At 48.3% G+C, this 21364-nt stretch overlaps 1 protein-coding gene across 6 annotated transcripts in view; it reads right to left on the bottom strand.

Moving 5' to 3' along the window:
• LOC113577345 (protein phosphatase 3 catalytic subunit alpha) overlaps positions 1-21364 on the bottom strand; it is a 55462-nt gene that overhangs the window by 10966 nt on the left and 23132 nt on the right. For all 6 annotated transcript variants that reach the window (XM_035536684.2, XM_035536686.2, XM_035536685.2 and 3 more), the window contains exons 2-8: positions 16109-16309; positions 7006-7130; positions 6487-6598; positions 5924-6069; positions 4399-4538; positions 2032-2109; positions 1303-1397 (exon numbers count right to left, since the gene is read on the bottom strand). In XM_035536684.2, the coding sequence (XP_035392577.1) occupies positions 1303-1397; positions 2032-2109; positions 4399-4538; positions 5924-6069; positions 6487-6598; positions 7006-7130; positions 16109-16309 (897 nt within the window). The remainder of the gene's footprint in view (positions 1-1302; positions 1398-2031; positions 2110-4398; positions 4539-5923; positions 6070-6486; positions 6599-7005; positions 7131-16108; positions 16310-21364) is intronic.

Raw genomic sequence — 21364 nt, 5'->3', positions numbered from 1 at the left:
CCCTCCGTGCTTTAATCAGTGCCTGGCAGGGCCTCGGCGTGCTGGCAGAGACGTCGGCCATTCCCCCTGCTGATTCCTGCTACGCTGCTCTGCTCCGAGACCGAAACATGGGCGTTCATTAGCTCCGGGCGGGCCAGCTACTGCCACGCCTCTTTCTGCCTGCTCTGTTGCAGGATCCGTCCCCTGCTGTTTGTTGTTGGTGGTGGTGGTGGTGCGGGTGGGGGAGGGGCAGCGTCTCCAGGAGGCGGCTGATGGAGAGGGACGGGTGGAAGCCCCGGAGGGTGATGGATGGTGCGGCTGACTGTTGGATTAACCGCAGCGGTCGATGGGCCATCAATCTGGACGCGTGCCGCTGACTTCACTGGGAGGAGAGGGGACCAAGTCCCCCACGCCCGAGCGGCTGGCCTGGCCTTAAATGTGTGCGTGGGCGCGGTGCGGCGCTGTTGGGCTGAGGTGGGGGTGTCGGGGGTGGTGTTTTTGTTGCGGAGGCGGTTCCAGTGGGGCCGCTGGCGCAGTGCCGGAACGCCGCAGGTGCCGCTCGGAGCTGGCAAGCGGCGAATAGTGAGAGAGCGGGGAGGTCTGCCGTCGGCCGCATACCAACCCCGCAGCACGAATGCGAGCGAGTTGCTGCACGCGAGCGCTGCAGCAGAACGCAGGGGCGACAAACCCCAAACCCCAACAAAAACAGCGTCGCCACAGTGCACTCAAGCTCACAGTGACACGAATGTATTCCCACACCATCCACTAACGCTGTGGCCAGTAATTGCAAGGCAAAGCTCTCTTAATCTCATTACCTTCGCCTTAGCAAAGATCAGAATTTGCAGCTGGAGAAAGATTACACAACAGCAAAGGAAAACGTCTATTAAATAAGTGAAGAATAAGCAGCCATGTTGAAACAAGAACCGTTTCCTTGCGACACGGCCTTTCCTTGGCCGAAAGACTCGCTGCTACCGTGTGCTTTTCTCTCCGATAGCTTAGCTTTTACACTTTTTAGTATGACATTTCTTAAAGTATTTAGACATTTCGAAGGAGTTAGTGCCGCAGTGTGTCATGACGAGGCCTGGAATTTTAAAATCCGTCCGTCTTTTTCTGTCTCTTTGTCTGAAAGTGCTGACCAACTAAGCATGGGTCTGTCCATCTTGCAGCTCTGCGGGACCACCACATGCCAACTCTGGACTACCGCCCACCCCCCCCCCCCCCCCCCCCACACACACACACACACACGGACAATCTAGCCCATGCTGACACCTGTACACATACATATGTGTCTGTGTGCGCGCAGCAGACACGTGCGCTCCTTACCTTTATTATTGTAGACATCTAAGTAGTTAGGGGCTGAGAAGATAGTGATGAGGGAGGGGAAGCCTGTAGTCTGGCTCTTCCTGTACATCCGATACCTGGCCAAAACAACAGCTCCATGGTCACTCCCGCCAGCCAGTCACACCCCTGCAACCCGCCCCCTCTCCCTCCTGCGTTACGGACTGTCCCGCACGTCTCTGCTCGTTTGCCTGCTGTGGCGTCTCCACTTAGGGCTCGGCCCCCCGCGGCTGTAATCCATCAGACCAGGAGACCCAGGGGGAGGCCAGGCGGTTCAAACAATGACTTGGCAATAATCAATGGAGCTCTGGCTAGGCAAAGCGCTCCAATGAAGGGAGCAGGAGCAGGGCAATTCCGTTTAGGCCCGGGGGGAGAAAGCCAAAGCTTCAAACCCGAGATGACCTCTGCCTACAAAAGCTCGGTGGAACGAGACAGTAGTTATTCATGCTTGTTCAGGTGGGAGCTTAGCACAGGAGTCACAGCAAACCCCCTCTTTCGGCATGGAAAAGGTGTTTCAAATGTGAGTATTTTTGAAATATTTGAGTTGAGACATTTGTGTTTTAGATGAAAAAAAGACTTGCAGCCAAATTGAATATCCATTTTTCCTAGATCACACTGCAATAACAATATGCAAACAAGCACAAAAACTTCAGTGAAGATGAAGAATATTTTAGCGTGAAAGCAGATGTTTAGCTTTAGATAAAACACAATTACCCAGCGTCCTGTGCTTCGTGGGCCCGGATGACAGATAATAAGTTGTTGTGTTGTAGGAAGTCGCACACGGCAGGATAACTAGGGAAGAAAAAACAAAACAAAACAAAAAAAACACGACACTTGGTTGGCTGGGACTGGAGCAGTCATATTTGATTTAGCTTGAATGATGCAAAACGTTCCAACAGTGCCATATACTACATATTGACCTTCAGGGAAGGAACTTTTGCTTGAAAAATATTTTGTGTTTATGCTGACAGTGTGTGTGCTCACTGTGTGTGTGCTTGCAGTGTGAGTGTGTGTGTGATTTTGAGGGGAATGTCAGTGAGAGAAGGCAGAAGCCAAAGCAAGCAATGTCAGCCATCCTGAAAGGCTAGAAGTAAGTTTCCGGAGTTTTCCGTGCCACGGCCCTCTCCCCTAGCTGGCACGGTGTGCAATGGAACTTTCCCGTGTTTATGGCCGGCTCGAGTCTCTTCCGCGCCTCCCTCTGACAGCCGAATAAGCCGACGAGACCAAAACAACATCTTAAACAAGCAGCCAGTGGAGGCCGGGGCCTAGACAAACACTCGGTGAAGGCCAGCCTCCAGAGGAAGGACTTCCCCAGCCTGGATAGCTGAAGGAGGTTAGGTGAACCAAGAACTCAACACAGTATGGTGGCTGTGAGACTCAAATTCAAACATCAAAAAGGCAGCACTGCATAAATGTTCTGTGCTGCAGTTAATCACCCAAAAAAAAAAAAAAAAAAAAAAAAAAAAAAAAAAGACCTTTTGTACATTCTGTGAATAAATGCTTTTGGGTACATGTGTGATTAAGTGTGATTTGCTGTAAAACACTCAGTTCTGTACAAAAAGACTAAACTCAAATACCTTCTGGGGAACAGTGATGATTAAACCATGTTCATGTAGCAATAGAACTTAGAAAAATCTAAAATAATTCAAGGCAAAGATAATTTTTCAGCAGGCACTAAACTGAAGTGCCTCGGCGTCTGTACACCAAAGGGTTCAGCGAGGAGAAAAGGGTCCGAAATCGGCCAAAGATGAAAAGCATCTTCCCGAACTGCTGCTCCCACCCCTCCCGTCTCTGTGGTCGGAAAAGTTTGTCCTGTCCGTTTCTCGCTACAAGCGTAAAGTCTCTCCCAGCGCGCAACAACAAAGGGGCAGCCCCGAAAACATGTTGTGTGCAAATCTGAATCGTGTGCAATTACACGGCTGGCTATGTTTGTAAAAGTGTTACGAGGGATCTCGGGGAGATGAGACGAGACGTTTGTTGCCGGGTATTTGGGGGAAAGAGGCATGGACTGGTCTGCTGTGTGGTGCCTGCCATCACCCAGACAGACTCATAAAACCAGCTAGACAGTAGGTTTCCAATTATACCCTACTGACTGGGTAGAAACGGAGAGACAGACAGAGAGAGACTGGCTACTGCCTAGAACTATAGCCGTTATAGTTATAACACCACTGCCTAGAAATATAGACATTAAATGCAGCGACTCCGCCTCTTCCACTTCTGCCCCTGGCGTTCCCCGTTCTGTTTGGGATAGAGCTGCATTGTTTAGGATGGCGCTATATCGATGAGACCTCTATGCACATCGGATAGGGTTCTGAAGCAACTTCAAAGTCTTGCCTCATTTCAGCATGGGCTCGGTGTTATGGAGCAATTATTATAGTAAGGTCGTATTAGGGGTGTGCTCCTGCTAGCATGCTAGATCAATTAGGATGGATCAGCTAGCAAACTTAGTCCGTATTGATTCCCCAGTGTCGGATATGGGTCGGTACTTCGGCAGACAAGTACACCTGTACCCGTCGCTGTCGTTGAACCGTGGCTACCTGTAACCAGACCACACCACACTGGGACGAAAGGAAAGCCACTTCATTTTTATTCGTTTCAATTTCAGAAGGAATGCCGGAACATTCTCATTTATTGATGCTAAGAAAGCGCCAACATAAAGCAACCAGCAAACACGACTGTCGGGGTGAAGACTGTGCTAATCGATTCACTCTGGGAGCAGTGTGTTCTGTGCTATCCCACATCAACAAATATTTTAGATAAATGAGAGATCAGAGCGTGCCTTTTGATTCTGTGCTTACAGTTTCAGCTCTGGACTGGGATTACTGTGGGGATCCGACGCTAGCGGCACAGGACATGTGGTGTGTAAAACCTCCCACTCTTCACAATTTCATTGCTGTTATAAGCTCCCAGATTTTCTAAAGAAATCTGGAGGCAGTTTGGGGGTATTAAACTAGAACTTTGCGGCACGGAGCGGAGTGCGAAGCTTCTGGCAGCGCAGGGATTTGCGGACGGAAGAAGGTGGGGCACAGGGACGAGAAAGGCATGTGTGTTTGCCGGGCGTTTCCGCGTGCGGCGGAGTACCTGTAGAAGTAGGAGCAGCCCCGCACCGTGTTGTGCGTGAAGTGTTCCTGGCTCTTCTCGTTGCCAAAGTCCTCCAACGGGTCTGACCACAGCAGATCGCACATCGGTCCGTAGGCTGGGGGCTCCTTGAATCTGTCTAACTGAAGGCGGGCGACACACATGCTCAGCTTGTGGTGCCATCATGTCACAGGGCATTATGACATTCTCAGACCCTTAATGCCCAGCCATTACCGACCCCGAATGCTGTGGTCAGGCAAGCTGTTTCCCATTAGCAGTGCCTGAGACGAGGGGGCCTGGATGAAGCCCAGATATCACAAGACCTGAAATGAGCTCTGGATTCTGCTCAATTTCACAGAGCTACAGGACAAAGTAAAGCTAAATGATGGCACACGGCAGAAGAGTCTCTGTGCTTATTGGATTCACTAGCCGAAAATGACGGCCTTGTACCTTTTTAGAATTCCATTTCTATTAACTGCTTTTAATCAAAAGCATGATTATTCTGTAGAATATCGATATACAAACGGAGTGGGTAAAAGAACTCGGTCTTATTCCACAATCACCTTGATTGTGGTCATGGCTATGTTTGGTCCAAACCTCCTCATCTTTTCAGAATTCTCCCTGTTAATGAGTTTGTACATTCTGTAGTAGGGGGGCGTGCGTGTGTGTGGCAATGTTAGAAGGGAGATGAAAAACAGTTCAACCCTGGCATGAGCCTTCTAAAGTAAAACATAAGACAGTGGTGTTTGACAAAAGTTGTATCCTGGCACAGGGAGAAGACTGAAATTGTAGAACATGGGCACCTTTTATTAAAAGGGTTTATTATTGCAGAAGGTGATTTGTACATCTTAAATTGGGTCACTGGCTCCGTGTTCACACTGGGTCCTGTCCCCAGACTGGAGGAGAAGAACAGGCCATCCAGACTTAATGACGGTGGTTGTTTGCAAAGTCCCTGCGTGTCAATGCGCTGAGGCATAAATAAAAATGGACTAATGTGGGAAGCACCCTGAATACACTCAGACCCTCGTGTGTGTACGAGTTCACGGTTTCAACAGAGAGCATCTTTTGCAATGGGACTGAGCATGGGTGCGGTGACCCTTCTGAGCGCTGTTGTGCTTGGACTGTCCATAAATGCTAAAGCTCATTTTCAAATGAGAGCGCTGGAGCTCACACAAGTGAAGCAGTACAAGTGATTCATTCTTGTTTTTCCTAGAAGTACCACACGGTTTAGGTTTTAATAGCTATATCCGAATGGGCGTACGCAAAGGCTTCATAACATATTCATTAATTATATTAAACACAGCAATCTAAATTAACATAAATTAATATTCATGTCTTGCAAACAAACAAACAAAAAAACAATAGACTACATTTTGTATTTATTATAATACTGCTATGTAGGACGTTTGAACCAGATGTTTCTTCATTATTGCATTTACTGAGGCTCACATGAAGCCCTAACTACTAAACTGAATTGCATTGATAAGCTTGAAAGCATCTAGATGGGACTGAGGGCATTCACACATACTTTCCTAATGTCGTCGAGGTTTGTGATTTCCGGGGAGAGTCCTCCGTGCACGCACAGGAACTGCTGGTTCATGAGCGCGGCCAGGGGCAGGCAGTCGAAGGCATCCATGCACGCGTCGTACACCCGCTCTGAGTACTTAATCCGACCTGGAGGAGGCAGAAGCGAACGCCGAGTCACAGCTGCAGGGAGTAGAGGGGGTGTGGCCAGCCAGAACAAATGTCAGCACACTGACACACTGCCCAGTGTCAGACGGAGAGGGTGGGGCTTTAATGGCCCAATGCTTCCGTCAGACACGGAATAGAACCGGCTTCAGTCTGGCAGGTCCCTCATTGGACCATCGGGTCTGGCCGAGCGCAAACATCAAAGTTAGCTACTAAAGAATGTGACCTCATAAGCCTAACAGGAAACATTTAAGGGCCTCTCTGGAGACTTTAAGGAAGGAGGTGGTGATGTGAAAAGGGAACTGTGACCAGTATAAACATTGTGTGTTTTAGTTTTCCAAATGACAGTTTATGTTGTGTGGTACACATGGTAAAGCAGAATACTGGATCTGCTGTACTTACATTCCTGTTTAAAGGTGAAATATTCTGTTAAATGTCTACATTCGTGGTTCCCACGCAGCAAGAACAGTGTTTTGGGGTAAAGGATTTTTAAGGCCCATAAGTACAGCACACACTGAAAGAAGAGAGAGAGAATACAGAGAAATAAAATGACACTGCTAAGAGATCCTTTAATGGAATAGTTTTTTTTTTTTTTTTTTTTTTTTTTTTAGCATGGGAAAAAAAAAATCTCATGAGCAAAGATGACTTTGAAAATTAAAAACAAACAAAATGTTGAGCTCGCCAAAACATTTTTGAAGCAAGTAATTAAAACTGATCTGAAAACAGCCATTCTCTAATGTTTGAGAGAGAGCAATTTGTTGGCAACAATGTGAACCTGCAGTGTTTGCAAATGCATATATTGAATTACAATTGATTTATTCATTCTTTTCTATCTAACCTGTAACAGAAATTCAGAACAACACTTCATACGTCAGACCCTGTTGCTACATAACCGTGAGTTAAATGCAGCCTGAAACGTACCTCAATACTGAAATATCCTCTGTCCACATAATCGCCCAGGAAAAGGTAGCGCGTGTTGGCTGGCGACCCTCCCACCTCAAACAGCTTCATCAAATCGAAGAACTGCCCATGGATGTCCCCACAAACTGCAAAAGAGCAAACACGTGTGACAAGGTGCACTTGCCTCTGAAATCACTGTTTCATCGAAGACATCCCTTTTTGGCATTTAGCTGATGCTTTTATCCACTGCCACTTACAATTCTGTCTGAGTACAACTCAGCAATAGAGAGTTAAGGGCCTTGCTCAGGGGCCCAACAGTGGCAACTTGAACCAGCAACCTTCCGATTACAAGGTAAGTACCCAACACTGCCGCCTCCATCCACACGGTCGTCACCCTCCCCCACTATCTCGTCGACAGGGCTCGGCTGAGGTTCCGTTTACGCATCGCTCGACGCCCGTCTCTGCACAGGGCCCGGGCCGGGCTTTTGAAGCGGCACGGTCATGGGACGCTTTCCTTCCACCCTGTCGCCAGGTGACGGCGCTTGAGGCCCTTTCGTATAAAGCGTGTCACCTGGCCTCTTGTTTAATGAATAATAAATGCATCGCCAATGCAGGATTAAAATGCGCCTTTGTGCCATAAACAATGCTCGCCAGACAAAGGCTCGTTTTCATGGAGTGTGGCAGGGAGGCACAGAGTTATGGGGGATGGCTGCTGCCTTGGTGGGTTTGCGGTTCTAATAAACAGCGCACACACTGCCTGAAGGGGGCCGGGGTCTGGCTCGACTTCTGTTTCTGCCCGCCACCCTTATATCCGCGGTCGTTAAAACCAAACCGTGTGATGACCCACCGGCATTAATAAATAAATAAGTAAATCAATTCAGTGGCGTTTTTGGCCCATTTTCACGATTTGGCGGTATTGTGTAACGGTGCAGGTCTGTGTTTGAGACCAAGCAGACTTCTGAAGCTTGCGTGCTTGTATCAGTCGCTACCTCCCCGGAGAGCAGAACTGAGTGGACCGGATGTGGTGGGAAAAAAAATCTGAAGGACAGGCCTGCAGAAGATTGAAATCACTTCACTGAAAGTGCTTGCACATTTGGGGAGTGCTGTGACCCTCCAACCCACAAGCACTAAATTTTCTTGAGGGAAGGTGGGGGGGGGGGGGGGATTTGGTCATCCGGTCTCCGTGGCTACAGTGCTGTAATGCATTGGTGACTGGGCCATTCTAAATTGTTTCTGGCCATAATTCTAAACACCTGAGCAATGGCAGATGATGGTCAGAGGACTCGGCTATGTCATTACTGAAACATTTAGTGCCGAAGGTTTCAAATGTGTGCACTTGTAATGCTAAGCGGTGGGAGGGACTTTGAAACCGTCGCATGTTCACAATGGCAGGGCTCAGAAGGCTAACGACCCTGCTCCGAAATACTCATAAGCACGGTTGTTCCCGTCTCAAACTTACAGATTATACTTTAAATGTCTCTAATGGAAAAAGCAGTTAGGCTAGAGAAACTGCAATGCAATGACATTTAACACAGGCACAGTCAGCTCCTGGGCAATCATCTTTCTTTTACACCTTTTAAAAGGTTACAATTTCGAGGCCGTTTGGATGGCTCGTTGACCTTATTCCGTCACATGGCGCCTGTCCCGAGACGAAGGCCACATCCCTCTCTGGAAATGACATTAATGAACCACCAGGATAATAACGTGGGATGCAAACAATGCGTGCAAAAGCCACGAGACCTACCCCGGGGGGGGGAATAAACTGCACGCAGGTCGAAAATGCCTCTAAAGTGCTTTCGTCAGATCGACGATTTAGAAATGGCAAGCTGAAGCCTGTGTTTGGATACCTGTGGCCAAAGAGGACGTTCATCTGTAACTGCCAATCTTGCACAAGAGAGCACCTCGTAATTTCAGACTGTGCTCTAGATCTCGGCGCCAGCTGCACATGTCTGGCAGTAAGAGGGACAGAGGAGTGATCGTGGAACAAACAAACAAATAAATAAATAACAACAAATACATTTCAGAAACAGCCAAAATATTAGGCTACAGTCCCTGGTTATAAAAAACAAAAACAAAACAAAAAAAACAAACAAAAAAAAAACAAAAAAACCCCACAATTGTGAAGGAAGGCTCTGGTTAGCTAAATAGTTCTCTTATATCCTGAAAGCTCAGATGCTGAGTAAAGAACAATTTATTTCGAAATGACAGTCAAACTCAATAACGTAGTTAATAACGTCAATAACGTTTCAGTGAGACGACAGAATCTCACCTGGGACGGAACACGAGTGAAACCTTACAGGTTTTGTATCGCATCATTGCGACTTACTTGACCTGTGGCATAGTTGCGGCTCCCTTTGCATGTGCTTGTGAGAACAGACTTGTGTTTTTAACTAGATAAGCCATTCGGAGGCCACTGTGTTTATATTCACTGCAAGCAGGTGACCTTCATAACCTGGGCTTAATATGGTTTCAACACACGCCGACATGTCGGAGTCATCGGTAAGCATGGACTTATCGACGCTGACCGCCTTCTGACCAAGTGAGCGTGTCTTACACTGAAAGCAAGGGCCACACAATAAGACGACTGTCATAGCGCTCTCGTTGGTGCGTGAGGAGACTTGCATTTCCATGGTTACGGTGAATTGCGGGCTGAGTTACAGTGTCAATTTGAAATGCAAATGGTAGCTGGAGAAGGGCCCTGCCCATCTCTGCAGCCCATCAATATTTTCAGCCTTCCTGTCATGAGCGTCTGCAATAAATCACCCAGTCTCCACTCGGTAGCACAGGGCTCCATAACACGCGCAGCCAGTCTCTCCTCCTTTCGCCGGTGTCCGTGGTTACGGCCTTTGTTTATCTGTCAATCTCTCAGCCGCATTAGTCATTTCCCCTTTATTTCTTATTCATGGAATCAGAATGAATTTTATAAAGAGAACTTCCTCTATTATGGTTAGAGTGCTGTTCGCTCAGACTTATTAAGTCATAATTCATCCTCGGGGCTTCTCGCATTTAAACCGTGTGACACCAGTCCGCTGCTGCTGAACGCTGCAGTCTTGGCTGTTCATAATAATTAGAAGACCATTTCACATGCCAGAATCATTATGGATGAGCAATGTCCTTTATTGTGATTTTCTTTGTGCTTTTTTGTGTTTTTCTTAAGCACCAGGCAGCGTGAGGCATCGATCTCCAGGTCATTCATCCTGGTTCTGAATTCAGTGCTTCCTGTGGTAGTTCCTGCCCCCCCCACCCCCCACTGTGGTACAGCTTCTCTTGGGTGCAAGGCTGAGCTGTTTAGGACCTGAACAGTCAAGAGTCCTGCCTAGCTCAACACCACCCCGTGCCCAAGCAATCCATTAGCTAAATTATCAGGTACGTGAATGGGTAAGATTAGATGTGTTAGAACAGGACAAAGAACTTATCTCACCTGGATGGAGACACTAAATACTGTAGCACACTAGCAATTAGAGAGCCATCATACCGTGAAGTATCATATTATTCTTTTTCTTTTCAAAGTGATGTTTTTGATAAGAAAGGATTGCTAGAAGCAGTGAAATCCATATACTCTTAAAAATCATTGAAAGCACTGAACAGTTAGAAGATTTCCAGACTAATTAGAAGCAAATATCTTGAAAATACTGTTTTTTTCTCTCCAATTTTCCAGAAAAAAATGACTCCATATGCCATCTTCTGTACATTTATGCACAAAGAAGGAGAAAGAGAGGAGGGTAGCGAGAGAAGAAGGGAAAGAATGAGAGACTAAAAGAGAGGAGGGGGGCGTCTGGGTGACTTCTGCCTCTCAGGATGACGTAAGCTGTCATTTGGACAAAAATCTGCATTCTGGCCATGATTTACAAATGCCGATCTGCAGCTGCGTTTATCTGCAGGTGTGCTTGTGTGCGCGCGCGCGCCACAGAACTACGCCATCACAATGTCTTTTGGAATCGTCCGATTAGCATCGGAGGGACTCTAACGGGAAGCAATTAGGCTGAGACTCCGAGGACGAAGAGAAAGAGACAGAAAGCTAGAGAGAAAGAGCAGTGAAACCGATTCCTGCTGATGAGCTTTGCGGTGGTTTCACTTCAGGAAAAGGCTCTTTGGAGAGTATGAGCTTTTGTGAACAGCAGAACTGCACACACTCCTGGACCTGTGCATCGCCCGGGTACGGGAGTACAGCTCAGCGCAGTGGTGCGCTGCTGTGGCTGCCTCACTCTTTCCGATCGAGCATAAAGCTTCTGGGGACATGTGAAAAAAGCAAAAGACTTCTTCCACCTCCCCTCTGGTTAACACTGCAGCCTGCTCCGAAAATGTCTAATGTCTTGCGTGTTGACAGAACCTGCGATGTCTGCCCAAATAAAGGCCTGACTATCCACCGACACTAGCTGCCCTTAGACGATAAATTTGAATTCTTCGGTCCAATTGGCCTGATGGTATAAATACGGCCCCGGAATGCTCCTACGACCAAACACCTTTCAAACTAAAGAGGTCAGAATGTGTTTAACGTGTTTTAATGCGTCGAACGCTTTACATCATCGTGGTCACCTGCCTCATCGCTTAGCCCGCAGTGGTACCAGTGTCTACCATCACTATGGAAACCTCACTGATCGGCATGGAAACAACACGGCGACGGCGAGTTCCCCACTCGCAGTAGAGTAACTCCACCAAGTTCACCGAGTTGGATTTGTAAGGGGCCTGAATGCTTTGTGGTAGCACATTTAATTCGTACTGGACAGAGCGTAATAAAATGCAGAAGCTTGCTTTTGCACACAAACCTACACACCCACATGCAAACTGAGCACAGACAGACCGAGAGGGTCTGGGGGTGCATGTGTTTGCATGTCCTATAGACTGCAATCTGCCTGCCTTCAACACTGTGGCCCGTGCGGGGCGGACGGGTCCGAAAGGGCGGGCGAGCGGCAGGACCGCCGGGAGGGCAGGTGACGGGGCGGAAGAGCGAGAGGGTGAGCGATGGGGCAAGCGGGAGGATGGGTGGCACGGCGGAACAGTGAGAGGGACCGTGCCAACTCTGTGTGTGAGCGTTGAAGAGCTCCATGCAGGCAAAGAACGTGATGGCAACACTGTAGTCAACACTGTGGTCAAATGAGGATCACATGAGCTTTGTTTTGCCTGCAGTAGATTTACAAAGTTCTGGGAAGCACAATTAAAAATAAACTGAAATGAGACATAGAGACTTAATATGGCATTCTGAAATAAGCCTAAATTTCACCTAGTGTCAATAATTATGTGCGGTAAGTGCAGTAGTACATAAATTCACTCTGATTACTGCAAGCATACAACCCCCCCCCCCCCCCCCCCAAAAAAAAAAAAAAAACCATCTTGGAAACCATTATGTTTGAGGCAGTGGAAAGGCACATTACCTATATAAGCCACATTCAAGTACATACAAATCAGAAAAGCAAGTGTCAAGTACAATGCATTCAGTGTCATTCTCTCGCTCGGTCTTTCACACACACACACACACACGCATGCACGCAGGCACTGAGGGAGTCACGATGAGTGAAGGGTGTGGGAGGACGCTGTGTGGAGTGTAAGGGGGGCGCAGACCGGCCGCTGTGCGGTGCAGTGGAGTGGTCTTTGCTGCCACGCACCCATCAGCAGCTGCAGCGTGGGAGAAGCATGTTACACAACTCCCCTCGTGGGCCCACGCGGCGAAGCGGGAGGGGCCGAGCTCGCAAGCACGCACAGGGGCAAAATATGCATGAAACACATGGAAACGTTATGCCTTGATCCACTGCACATACATGCCAAATCCCTCTTGTTCCCTCTCCTTTCCTCTCACACACACACACACACACACACACACACACACACACACACACACACACACACACCTAGCACACCTAGCTCTCGGGCCCATGCCAGGCTTGTGTGTTCCCCAGCGAGGCCTGCCGCCCTTCTGCAGCTGAGAAGCATCTGAGCCGCTCCCCTCGGCCAGAGAGAAGAAACGCAGCGACCGGGCGGAGAAGAGGAGAGGCTCCCAGATGCTCCCAGTCTGAGCAGGGACTGCAGAGCTATGTGACCGAGGCTCAGCCTTTCAGGGACGATACGTGTGGGCAGCCAGAAACTGCCATAAATGACCGGTGTGGTTGAATATTTGCACGCACAGAAGTCATGAGGTCTGGGCTCAGGGGCCGGGCCATGTGTGGCGCTGTGAAGGGAGTTGATCGTGGATGGGTGTTACTAAAGTATCTCACACACACACACACACACACACACACACACACACACACACACACACACACACACAGCGTGCGGTGTTGGAGAAGGATGTAAGTCCAGATTTCTCCTCCCTGCCGCTGACCACGCCACAGACCACGAGGACTTTCTGCATAACAGGATCATGGGCCGGACCAGGCCGTTTCCCTATAAAATGGTTAGGGCAGTCGAGACTTCTGGGCAGAGCTCTCCCAGAGACGGGAGAGACGGGAAGAGGAGCGGGCTGCTGCCGAGGGAGTTGGACCTGGGTGGGTGGTCAGTCGGGTGGTCCGGGCTGCCGGCCCACCGTGCGGGGATGTGCTGGGGCTGGCATGGGCTAGGCCGGGCACTGCTGTGAGTGTTAGCACGGCGGGAAGTGGGGGTGTTGGGTGGAGGTGCCATTTGTTGCTTACAGTGTTGACTGTATGGCAGTCAGAAAATAGGGAGACTACAAACAGATGTGCACACACAAACTACCCATAATGTACTGTTAGTCAGTTTCATAATGACTAAAGTTATTTACTGCTGATGGAGGCATGTAATTGTGATTCCGACTGTGTTTTTTGGGTGTGTGTGTGTGTGTGTGTGTGTGTGTGTGTGCTTGTGTCTGTCTGTCTGTCCATTCAACACTGCTTTCTGTTATGGCTTGATTACACAGACAGAGAGGAAGAGAGAAACTAAGACAGAGATGAAAGTGTGTGTGTGTGTGTGTGTGTGTGGGAGTGATGAATGGCTGTGTTCCAACAAATGTGTGTGCCTCCCAACCTCTTGATGTGAGAGAGAGAGAGAGAGAGAGAGAGAGAGAGAGAGAGAGTGTGTGTGTGTGTGTGTGTGTGTGTGTGTGTGTGTGGGAGTGATGAATGGCTGTGTTCCAACAAATGTGTGTGCCTCCCAACCTCTTGATGTGAGAGAGAGAGAGAGAGAGAGAGAGAGAGAGAGAGAGAGTGTGTGTGTGTGTGTGTGTGTGTGTGTGTGTGTGTGTGTGTGTGAGAGTGTGTGTGTGTGTGTGTGTGTGTGTGTGTGTGTGTGTGTGAGAGAGACTGAGAGTGTGTGTGTGTGAGAGAGAGAGAGAGAGAGAGAGAGACTGAGATAGAGTGTGTGTGTGTGTGTGTGTGTGTGTGTGTGTGTGTGTGAGAGAGAGAGAGAGTGTGTGAGTGAATGAGCTGCAGTCCCCCCCCCTTCCTCTGCAGACCCCTAGGCCAGCATGCTGGTGAACAAATAAACCAGGCCAGACTCATACAGACGCAGAGCACCCGGTGTAAACACTCGCCGGCGCGGAGTACACCTAGCCCGTGGGCCCATGCCAGGCTCGTGTGTTCGCCAGCGAGGCCTGCTGCCCTTCTGCAGCTGAGAAGCATCTGAGCCGCTCCCCTCGGCCAGAGAGAAGAAACGCAGCGACCGGGCGGAGAAGAGGAGAGGCTCCCAGATGCTCCCAGTCTGAGCAGGGACTGCAGAGCTATGTGACCGAGGCTCAGCCTTTCAGAGACGATACGTCTGGGCAGCCAGAAACTGCCGCAAATGACCGGTGTGGTTGAATATTTGCATGCACAGAAGTCATGAGGTCTGGGATCAGGGGCCGGGCCATGTGTGGTGCTGTGAAGGGAGTCGATCGTGGATGGGTGTTATTAAAGTATCTCACACACAGGAAAGTGGTGTTGCTTTGGATCTGTCTTTATTATCACGTGGATATGTCTCATGAGACATACAATGACAAAACCAAATTATTTCCTACACACATGAGCAAATAAGCAAACAAGCCATGCAAAACAGCTTTCCACTCCCACACGCTGCTTGTTTTGAGTGCAGAACCCTTAAAACGCATGGTGCATTTACGGACGAAATCCCAAGAAGTACAGCCTTGAAAGGACAAAGCTTTTAATGCATGAAATGCCTGAATGCTTGAAACAACTTGAAGCGGGGTTTAATTGGCTCATGAATGGTGAGTGGGCGGGACTATGGGAGAGCAGCACTCGCCAGAGGAGAGGGTGGGGGGGAAGAAACGAAAGGCACGATAGGACGGCAATAACCAAAGCCAAGCTCGTGCTTTTAACGACAGCTGTGCAAAAAAGAAACCCCCAAGGCCATAGAGGATGTGACATAATGAGAGGCAGACGAGGCGTTTGTGTTACCCAACCACATCCCCCTCCCTGTCTCAAATAATAACAAACGAATCTTCTTAATATTCCTGGAAGTTGCTTTTGTGGCCAGACGCTCAGGTTTATGAATATGATTGTTGCATAGGGGTCGTCAACCTGCTCTGTGTTAATGGAGTCATCAAAGAGCCTCAGAAAGCCTAATGAAGCAGCGTAATAGCAGCCTCGGAGGCCGTGCGGTGGGGGGAGTCGGCGTGTGGGCTCATGGTGTTTTACCACTGAAAAGCCTTGGTGAAGATGAATAGTAAAAAAACAAAAACAACCCAAAAAAAAAAAACCCCAAACAAAACAAACAAAACAAAAAAAAACAAAAAAACCCACGTGTGATGAGCTTGAGTCTCAGTTTACTAGGTAATCAGTAGAGGGCCAGGATGCAGGCAGTTATGTGGAGACTACAGGCAGCGGCGTGTGCGACTCAGTAACGTGCCTGGGGCCACGCTTGCCCTTTTTTATTTCCCAGGAGGGATTTTCTGTCCGTTCCAAGCACCCACAAGCTCTTCTCCGCCAAATGGGCAGTGTGGGGAAGGGGAGAAAGCAGCAGTAAAAGAGAACAACGGTGACACGACCTGACATTTCCTCCCATCAACGCCTCGCCCCTCCGCTGTTGCTCCGTGCTGGAGGAGCTCCAGACGGGTCGGGTAGAGACGGAGATGGTCATCTCCTGCTGCGGGGGTGGGGCTAGGCCGGTGAGCCATCGGGGCCTGGGAGGGAAAGACCATCTGGGTTGGGAGGTGGGTGGTTGGGGGGTGTTCGGGGCTGACCTGTGACGGGAGCCTCGATGTCCAGGAGGTTCTTCTCAGAGCGGAGGATGGCGGCGCCTTCGCTGATGAGCCGCAAGGCGACGCTCTCCTCCACGCGGCCCTCCTTGGTCAGGTGGCCCTTCAGCACGTCCACCTTGGGCTTGCCATCGCTGTCAAACACCTCCTTTACGGTCAGCCTGTGGCTGGGGGGGAACGGGACAGCTGGGGGAGAGAGAGAGAGAGAGAGAGAGAATTAGACATTTACACATTAGACAGACATTATACACATGTACACATTATAGACAGAATGCACAAACTGTCAACTAAAGAGGTGAAGCATCTTCTGGTTCTCCAAAACATCATTTGGGCTTTAAATCGGACAAATTAACAAAGCCAAAAAGTAAATTGCCTCTGTCTGTCTCCTTCACATGGTTTCATCGCTTTAGCTAATGGCTCCGTGGATATAGGACTTGAAGCTGCCCAACCTCCAGTAAAGGGTCATAGTGGTCAAAATGGTTAAAATTCTAATACTTGCAGGCACTTTAAACATAATGTTGATGAGAGGATGTGATGGCGCTGTGATGGCTCTCTCGCCATGTTTGATTACTAAATGTGTAAGGAGATGAGTCCAAGTTTCGGTGTGAAGCATGACAGCCAGGGAAACCTACAAAGCCAGGCGAGGCGGGGAACTCTGCCTTTATGCCTTACTCACACGCTGGCACAGTGCCCACTGCCAACGGACACGGCTATGGTGACTTGTGCCTGTGTGACTAGAGCGAACGTGTCTGCAGAGACCCGGTGTCGAGACTTCACTGGCGCACACGGCTAATGCCGTTCCAGCTCGACGATGTGTGTAGTGCAGGGTGGTAAAGAGGCCGGCCCCGCTCCCTAAACCTCCGCTAGACTTCAATCCGCAGCCAAGCTGTGATTTATACCTGCTTCCGCAGCGCGAGAACACGCCGGCGCTGGGTTTAACTCGAAGCCAGACTCATTACCTACAGACCTTAGACAAAATCTCAACCTTTGGCAAGTTGGTACGCACACCTAACCCTTTACTATTGAAGCAAAGATATACTGTTCTAAATAATGCTTAAAGTATTTTTCATCTGTGAAATTAACCACATTCTGCTGTCTCTTTCCTAAAAAGTCAGTGCTGTTATTCTGAGAGGGATCACACATGTCTCCAGCAACACTAACATAACCACACTTTCCCTAATACCAACACGACTAACCACTTTTCCCTCAAAACGCCACCACCGCTAACATCACCTTCTTCTGACACAATTCCCACCAGCAACACTTTTCTCTAGCATCACTACCGCACGCTGCACCTTTCTCTGGTGGTACTATCGCTAGCCAAATCGCGACCCATCACAGCAGCCACGGAAATCCCTCCCTCAGCCCGCAAACGCAATCAGCAAACCTCCCCCTCGGTCTCCATGACACCGAGAGGGGACGTCCTGAAGCAGCGGCGTCCATTACGCCAATGTGCGGCTGATGGGTGGTCTCGTTAGGAGGGTTGAGCATGAGCAAATTCCCCAAGTAACCAGATGGGGGACCCTGACATGATCACTGGCCGTATGGGGGACGAAGGTGCGTGAAACGGAGTTGGATGGTATGTGGAAGAGCCGTGGTGACTAAGATTTTATGCTTGGCGACCAAGGGGAAAAAAATGAAACCAAAACAAAAACAAAAAAAGGTTTTTTTTTAAAATCTGAACAAGCAAACCTCAATGCAAACACACATGCATGGCCTTTAGCGCCGTCCCGGACAAACTCTTCCACCCCGCTGACGGGTTGAGCCCAGCCCTACCTTCCTGTGCTTCCACGCGGCCAGAAGAGGATGTGGAAAAAGCAACTGCGCTTTCCTGAGAATTTAAAGAATAATGTAGGAGGGGAAAGATTTTTTTGGTACAATAACGCACACTTTGCGAAAATTTCAGAGGCCATTTCACACTGTAGTCTATAGAAATCCGAGAAACCATTTTTTTCAAGAATGGCATTTGTGCCGATTTCCTACAAATGCACTACAGAGCAGAAACTAAACGCTACAGAATGCCATTAACAAAGCGCTTCGGTAATCTCCATCATATCCAGCCCACGGTTGACCTTGGGCTTCCTGTGCCTCAGTAGGTGTGGAGCGTTTTGCCAAGACGACAAAATCTAGGTAGCCCCAGGCTACAACGGAAGCCAGCGGTAGCAATTATCCACGTTTGAAATACATGTACTCAAATTTCCATTTCACAGCCATCGTACGTGCCTTGAAATGGTGCACTTCTGAAATAATGGTTTACTGAGGTTGTTGCACAACAAAATCACACTCCAACTGAGCTGGTCTTGAGCAGCACTGAAAGAAGTGTTTCTCTTTAGCACTTCCCTGCAACACTCGGTTCCCACACATGGGTGCCATCTTAAACCATTATAAAAACATACATTAACACTGCGTTGCTGAACAGAGCTTCGGATGTCTTGGATAAACCGCTTTGTCAAATAAAACGTGAAAATGTAGGGTGGAAAAAAAAATATCGCTTGGAATCACCAGCACCAAAGGATGAAAGAGATCTTTTAAAGCCGCTCGTAAATGTTGACGTTTGTAGCCATGTCAAATAACTGCCATGGAACAGAACACCAGTTATGTCAAATAAACGCCACAGGCCAGTTTGAGTGCACTGCAGTGTACATTGCAGTGTGCAAAGCAAGACTTTGACATGATTAATGATTAGAGTCAACTTTCCATGTCAGTTTAGGATACAACGTTGTGAAGAAAGTGATCAAAACAAGAGAGATGGATTCACGTCCTCGAGAGTCAATAAAGCCACGGTGAGACGGCGCAGTAAGTGTGCTCAGAAGCGATATGAATCTGCAATGAGAACAGTGAGATTTTAGTGCATCAGTAAGCCTCTTGGTCTCTGTGGGTTCAGGAAGAATGGCTTTGGACTCTGCTGCAGTATTGCTGTGGCATCACTGGTCTCTTAGTCTGCTTCCATCACTGCTGGGTCTACTGGGCATACGTGTGCCTTCAGATGGAGCTGACCCTTGTCAGAAACTGGGTTTCGTTATTTCTTGGGCTTTGCGGTCTTAATGCATTACACATTTTGATATTAGCTGGCCTGGGTGGCACTGTGATTTAAACTGAACTATTGTCATGATTATTCTTGCTAAATTATTGCTTATAAATGATTTATAAATCATTCTAAAATGACAAGCAAACTTCAGACTTGGAGAATTAGAGGACACAAACACATGATGGGATGGACTTCCCTCCCAATGGTCTCTCCATGCTGTTGTCTTAGAATACAATTTAAGGAATATAAGCTGGCAATAAAAGCTCTGATATCTTAGTAATAATGGTGGAAAGCTCAAAGGTCTGACCGTCCTGCAGCGCAGACCTTGCTCGACAAACTGACACAAACCATCTGACGAAGGGTCAAAAAAGTTTCTCTTTCAAGGATCATGGTTGCGAACGTATTCCACGGCGGTGAGAGAAAAGCGTTTGATGCGGGTTCATCGTCAAGACGCGGGAAGGCAGTGCGTTTCGACATTCAGCGAAACGTTTCCAGATGCGTTTGGATAATGAAGTGAGCTGAACTTTTTAAAGAAAGGAGAAAAATGTACATACGTAGAATTCAACAACCACTCATATAGTCTTAGCCTGCTAAATGGGTACCTCATCACTTTAACATCTGCATACAAATGAGGAACTGTGTGACATTACTAATGAAAAGGAAAAAATTAACTATGAAGTCAGTTTCCACATAAAGGACAAAGAAAGAAAAGAAGAACAGACCCAGAATGGCAGGAGTAAGAACATCTGCAATAACAGAGAGCGATCTGAATAGAGCAAACCCTGCCCTGCCTTTCCTCCAGATCAGCCCATTTTCATGCATAATGCAAACGGATCATCTTGCTCTTAGCATGGCAGCGCAATCAGAGCCTCATGCATAATTCCATAATTCCATAATTCCCCTGGGACCGGGACTAATTTCTGCAACAGATAAGGAATCTGACACAATGACCTGAATACGACCAACAACACAGACCATGGCTCGGGTCAGCACTTCCAGTAGAGATGTTTTATAATCGTTCTGGCACTTTCCGTCAGGCACACACACACACACACACACACAGACACACACACACAAAAAAAAAAAGAAGTGTGTTGCCACGATGCCTGTTGCTGAGGCACTTTACCAAAGCTGAACAGTGTCCAGCACCATTTTTAAGTAAATAAAGCTACAAACTTTGCTGATTTCTAAACATTTATGTGCGCTGAAACTCCCTAAAACATTCAAAATGACTCGTGATGATGAGATGATTATGAGCTCTCTAAAATAAATCTTTCTTTGAGTCTCATACTTCCTCACCAAACAGACCATCAGAATGAACTCTTGGCAGGAGCAGCACCACCACAACAGTCAAATGCATTATGATGAACGGCCACGTCATTAAACATTTCCTCTGCTTCCTTTAAATTGGAGAGGGGGATGGGCAAAATGTCACCAAGGCAATGGGGCTCGGACCTGGAGTGACCATGCTCGCGTTTGCAGGCGCTGGTTTACAGGCGCTTCTCGAAGCTCGACGGCTGAATTGCTGCAGACATACAGACATCCCTTTTTTAATGTCTGTGGAGAGGCAGCAGGCCTCTCGAGACCTTTAGTTCGTCTGGAGGGTCCATTAGCTGCAGCGCGAGTGTGCCGAGCGTGCCCGCTCCCCTTCAGAGAACCCGCAGAGCTCACGTGGGCGAAGCACAAAGCGCTGAACCTCGGCACGTGAACGAAACGAGGTGGGCGAGGATCACTGATTTTCATAATGAAATGGATGTCAACTTTGTGAGGTTTCCAGATTTGATCTCAAAATCATCCATTAATGAAGTCAAAAAAGGTGACAGCTTAATTTTTTTTGTTAACAAAACACAAGCTAAGGAGTACCAGTCCTTTCAATACAGCATTTCTAGAATGCTTGATAATGATAGTAAGAATAAGAACTGAAAGCCTTTAGGTCAGTGTCATTAGTGCAACATCCCTTCATCCTGTTCCGACCACAAGGGAGCCACAGACCTCAGATCAGCTCAAGACCGGCCGGGATGAGAGGCCCTCTCACCGCGAGCCAGCCGTCAGGCGGCCAGACGGCCAGGCGTACACCCCCTGCCGGCACCACTGTGTTTTAGTCAGCATCTGTCTTACAAACCTGCACACCTGCTCTCCGGAGGCTTGACAGACGCTCGCTTGAATTGGAACCCAAGAGAAGCTCGCTCTTTCTCTCTCTCTCTCCCTCTCTA

This window comes from Electrophorus electricus, chromosome 13 (genome assembly GCF_041902795.1).
Source record: "Electrophorus electricus isolate QZ-2024a chromosome 13, ASM4190279v1, whole genome shotgun sequence".
NCBI lineage: Eukaryota > Metazoa > Chordata > Actinopteri > Gymnotiformes > Gymnotidae > Electrophorus > Electrophorus electricus.
The sequence above is the reverse complement of the archived record's forward strand: the minus strand, read 5'-3'. Positions and strand labels throughout refer to the sequence as shown.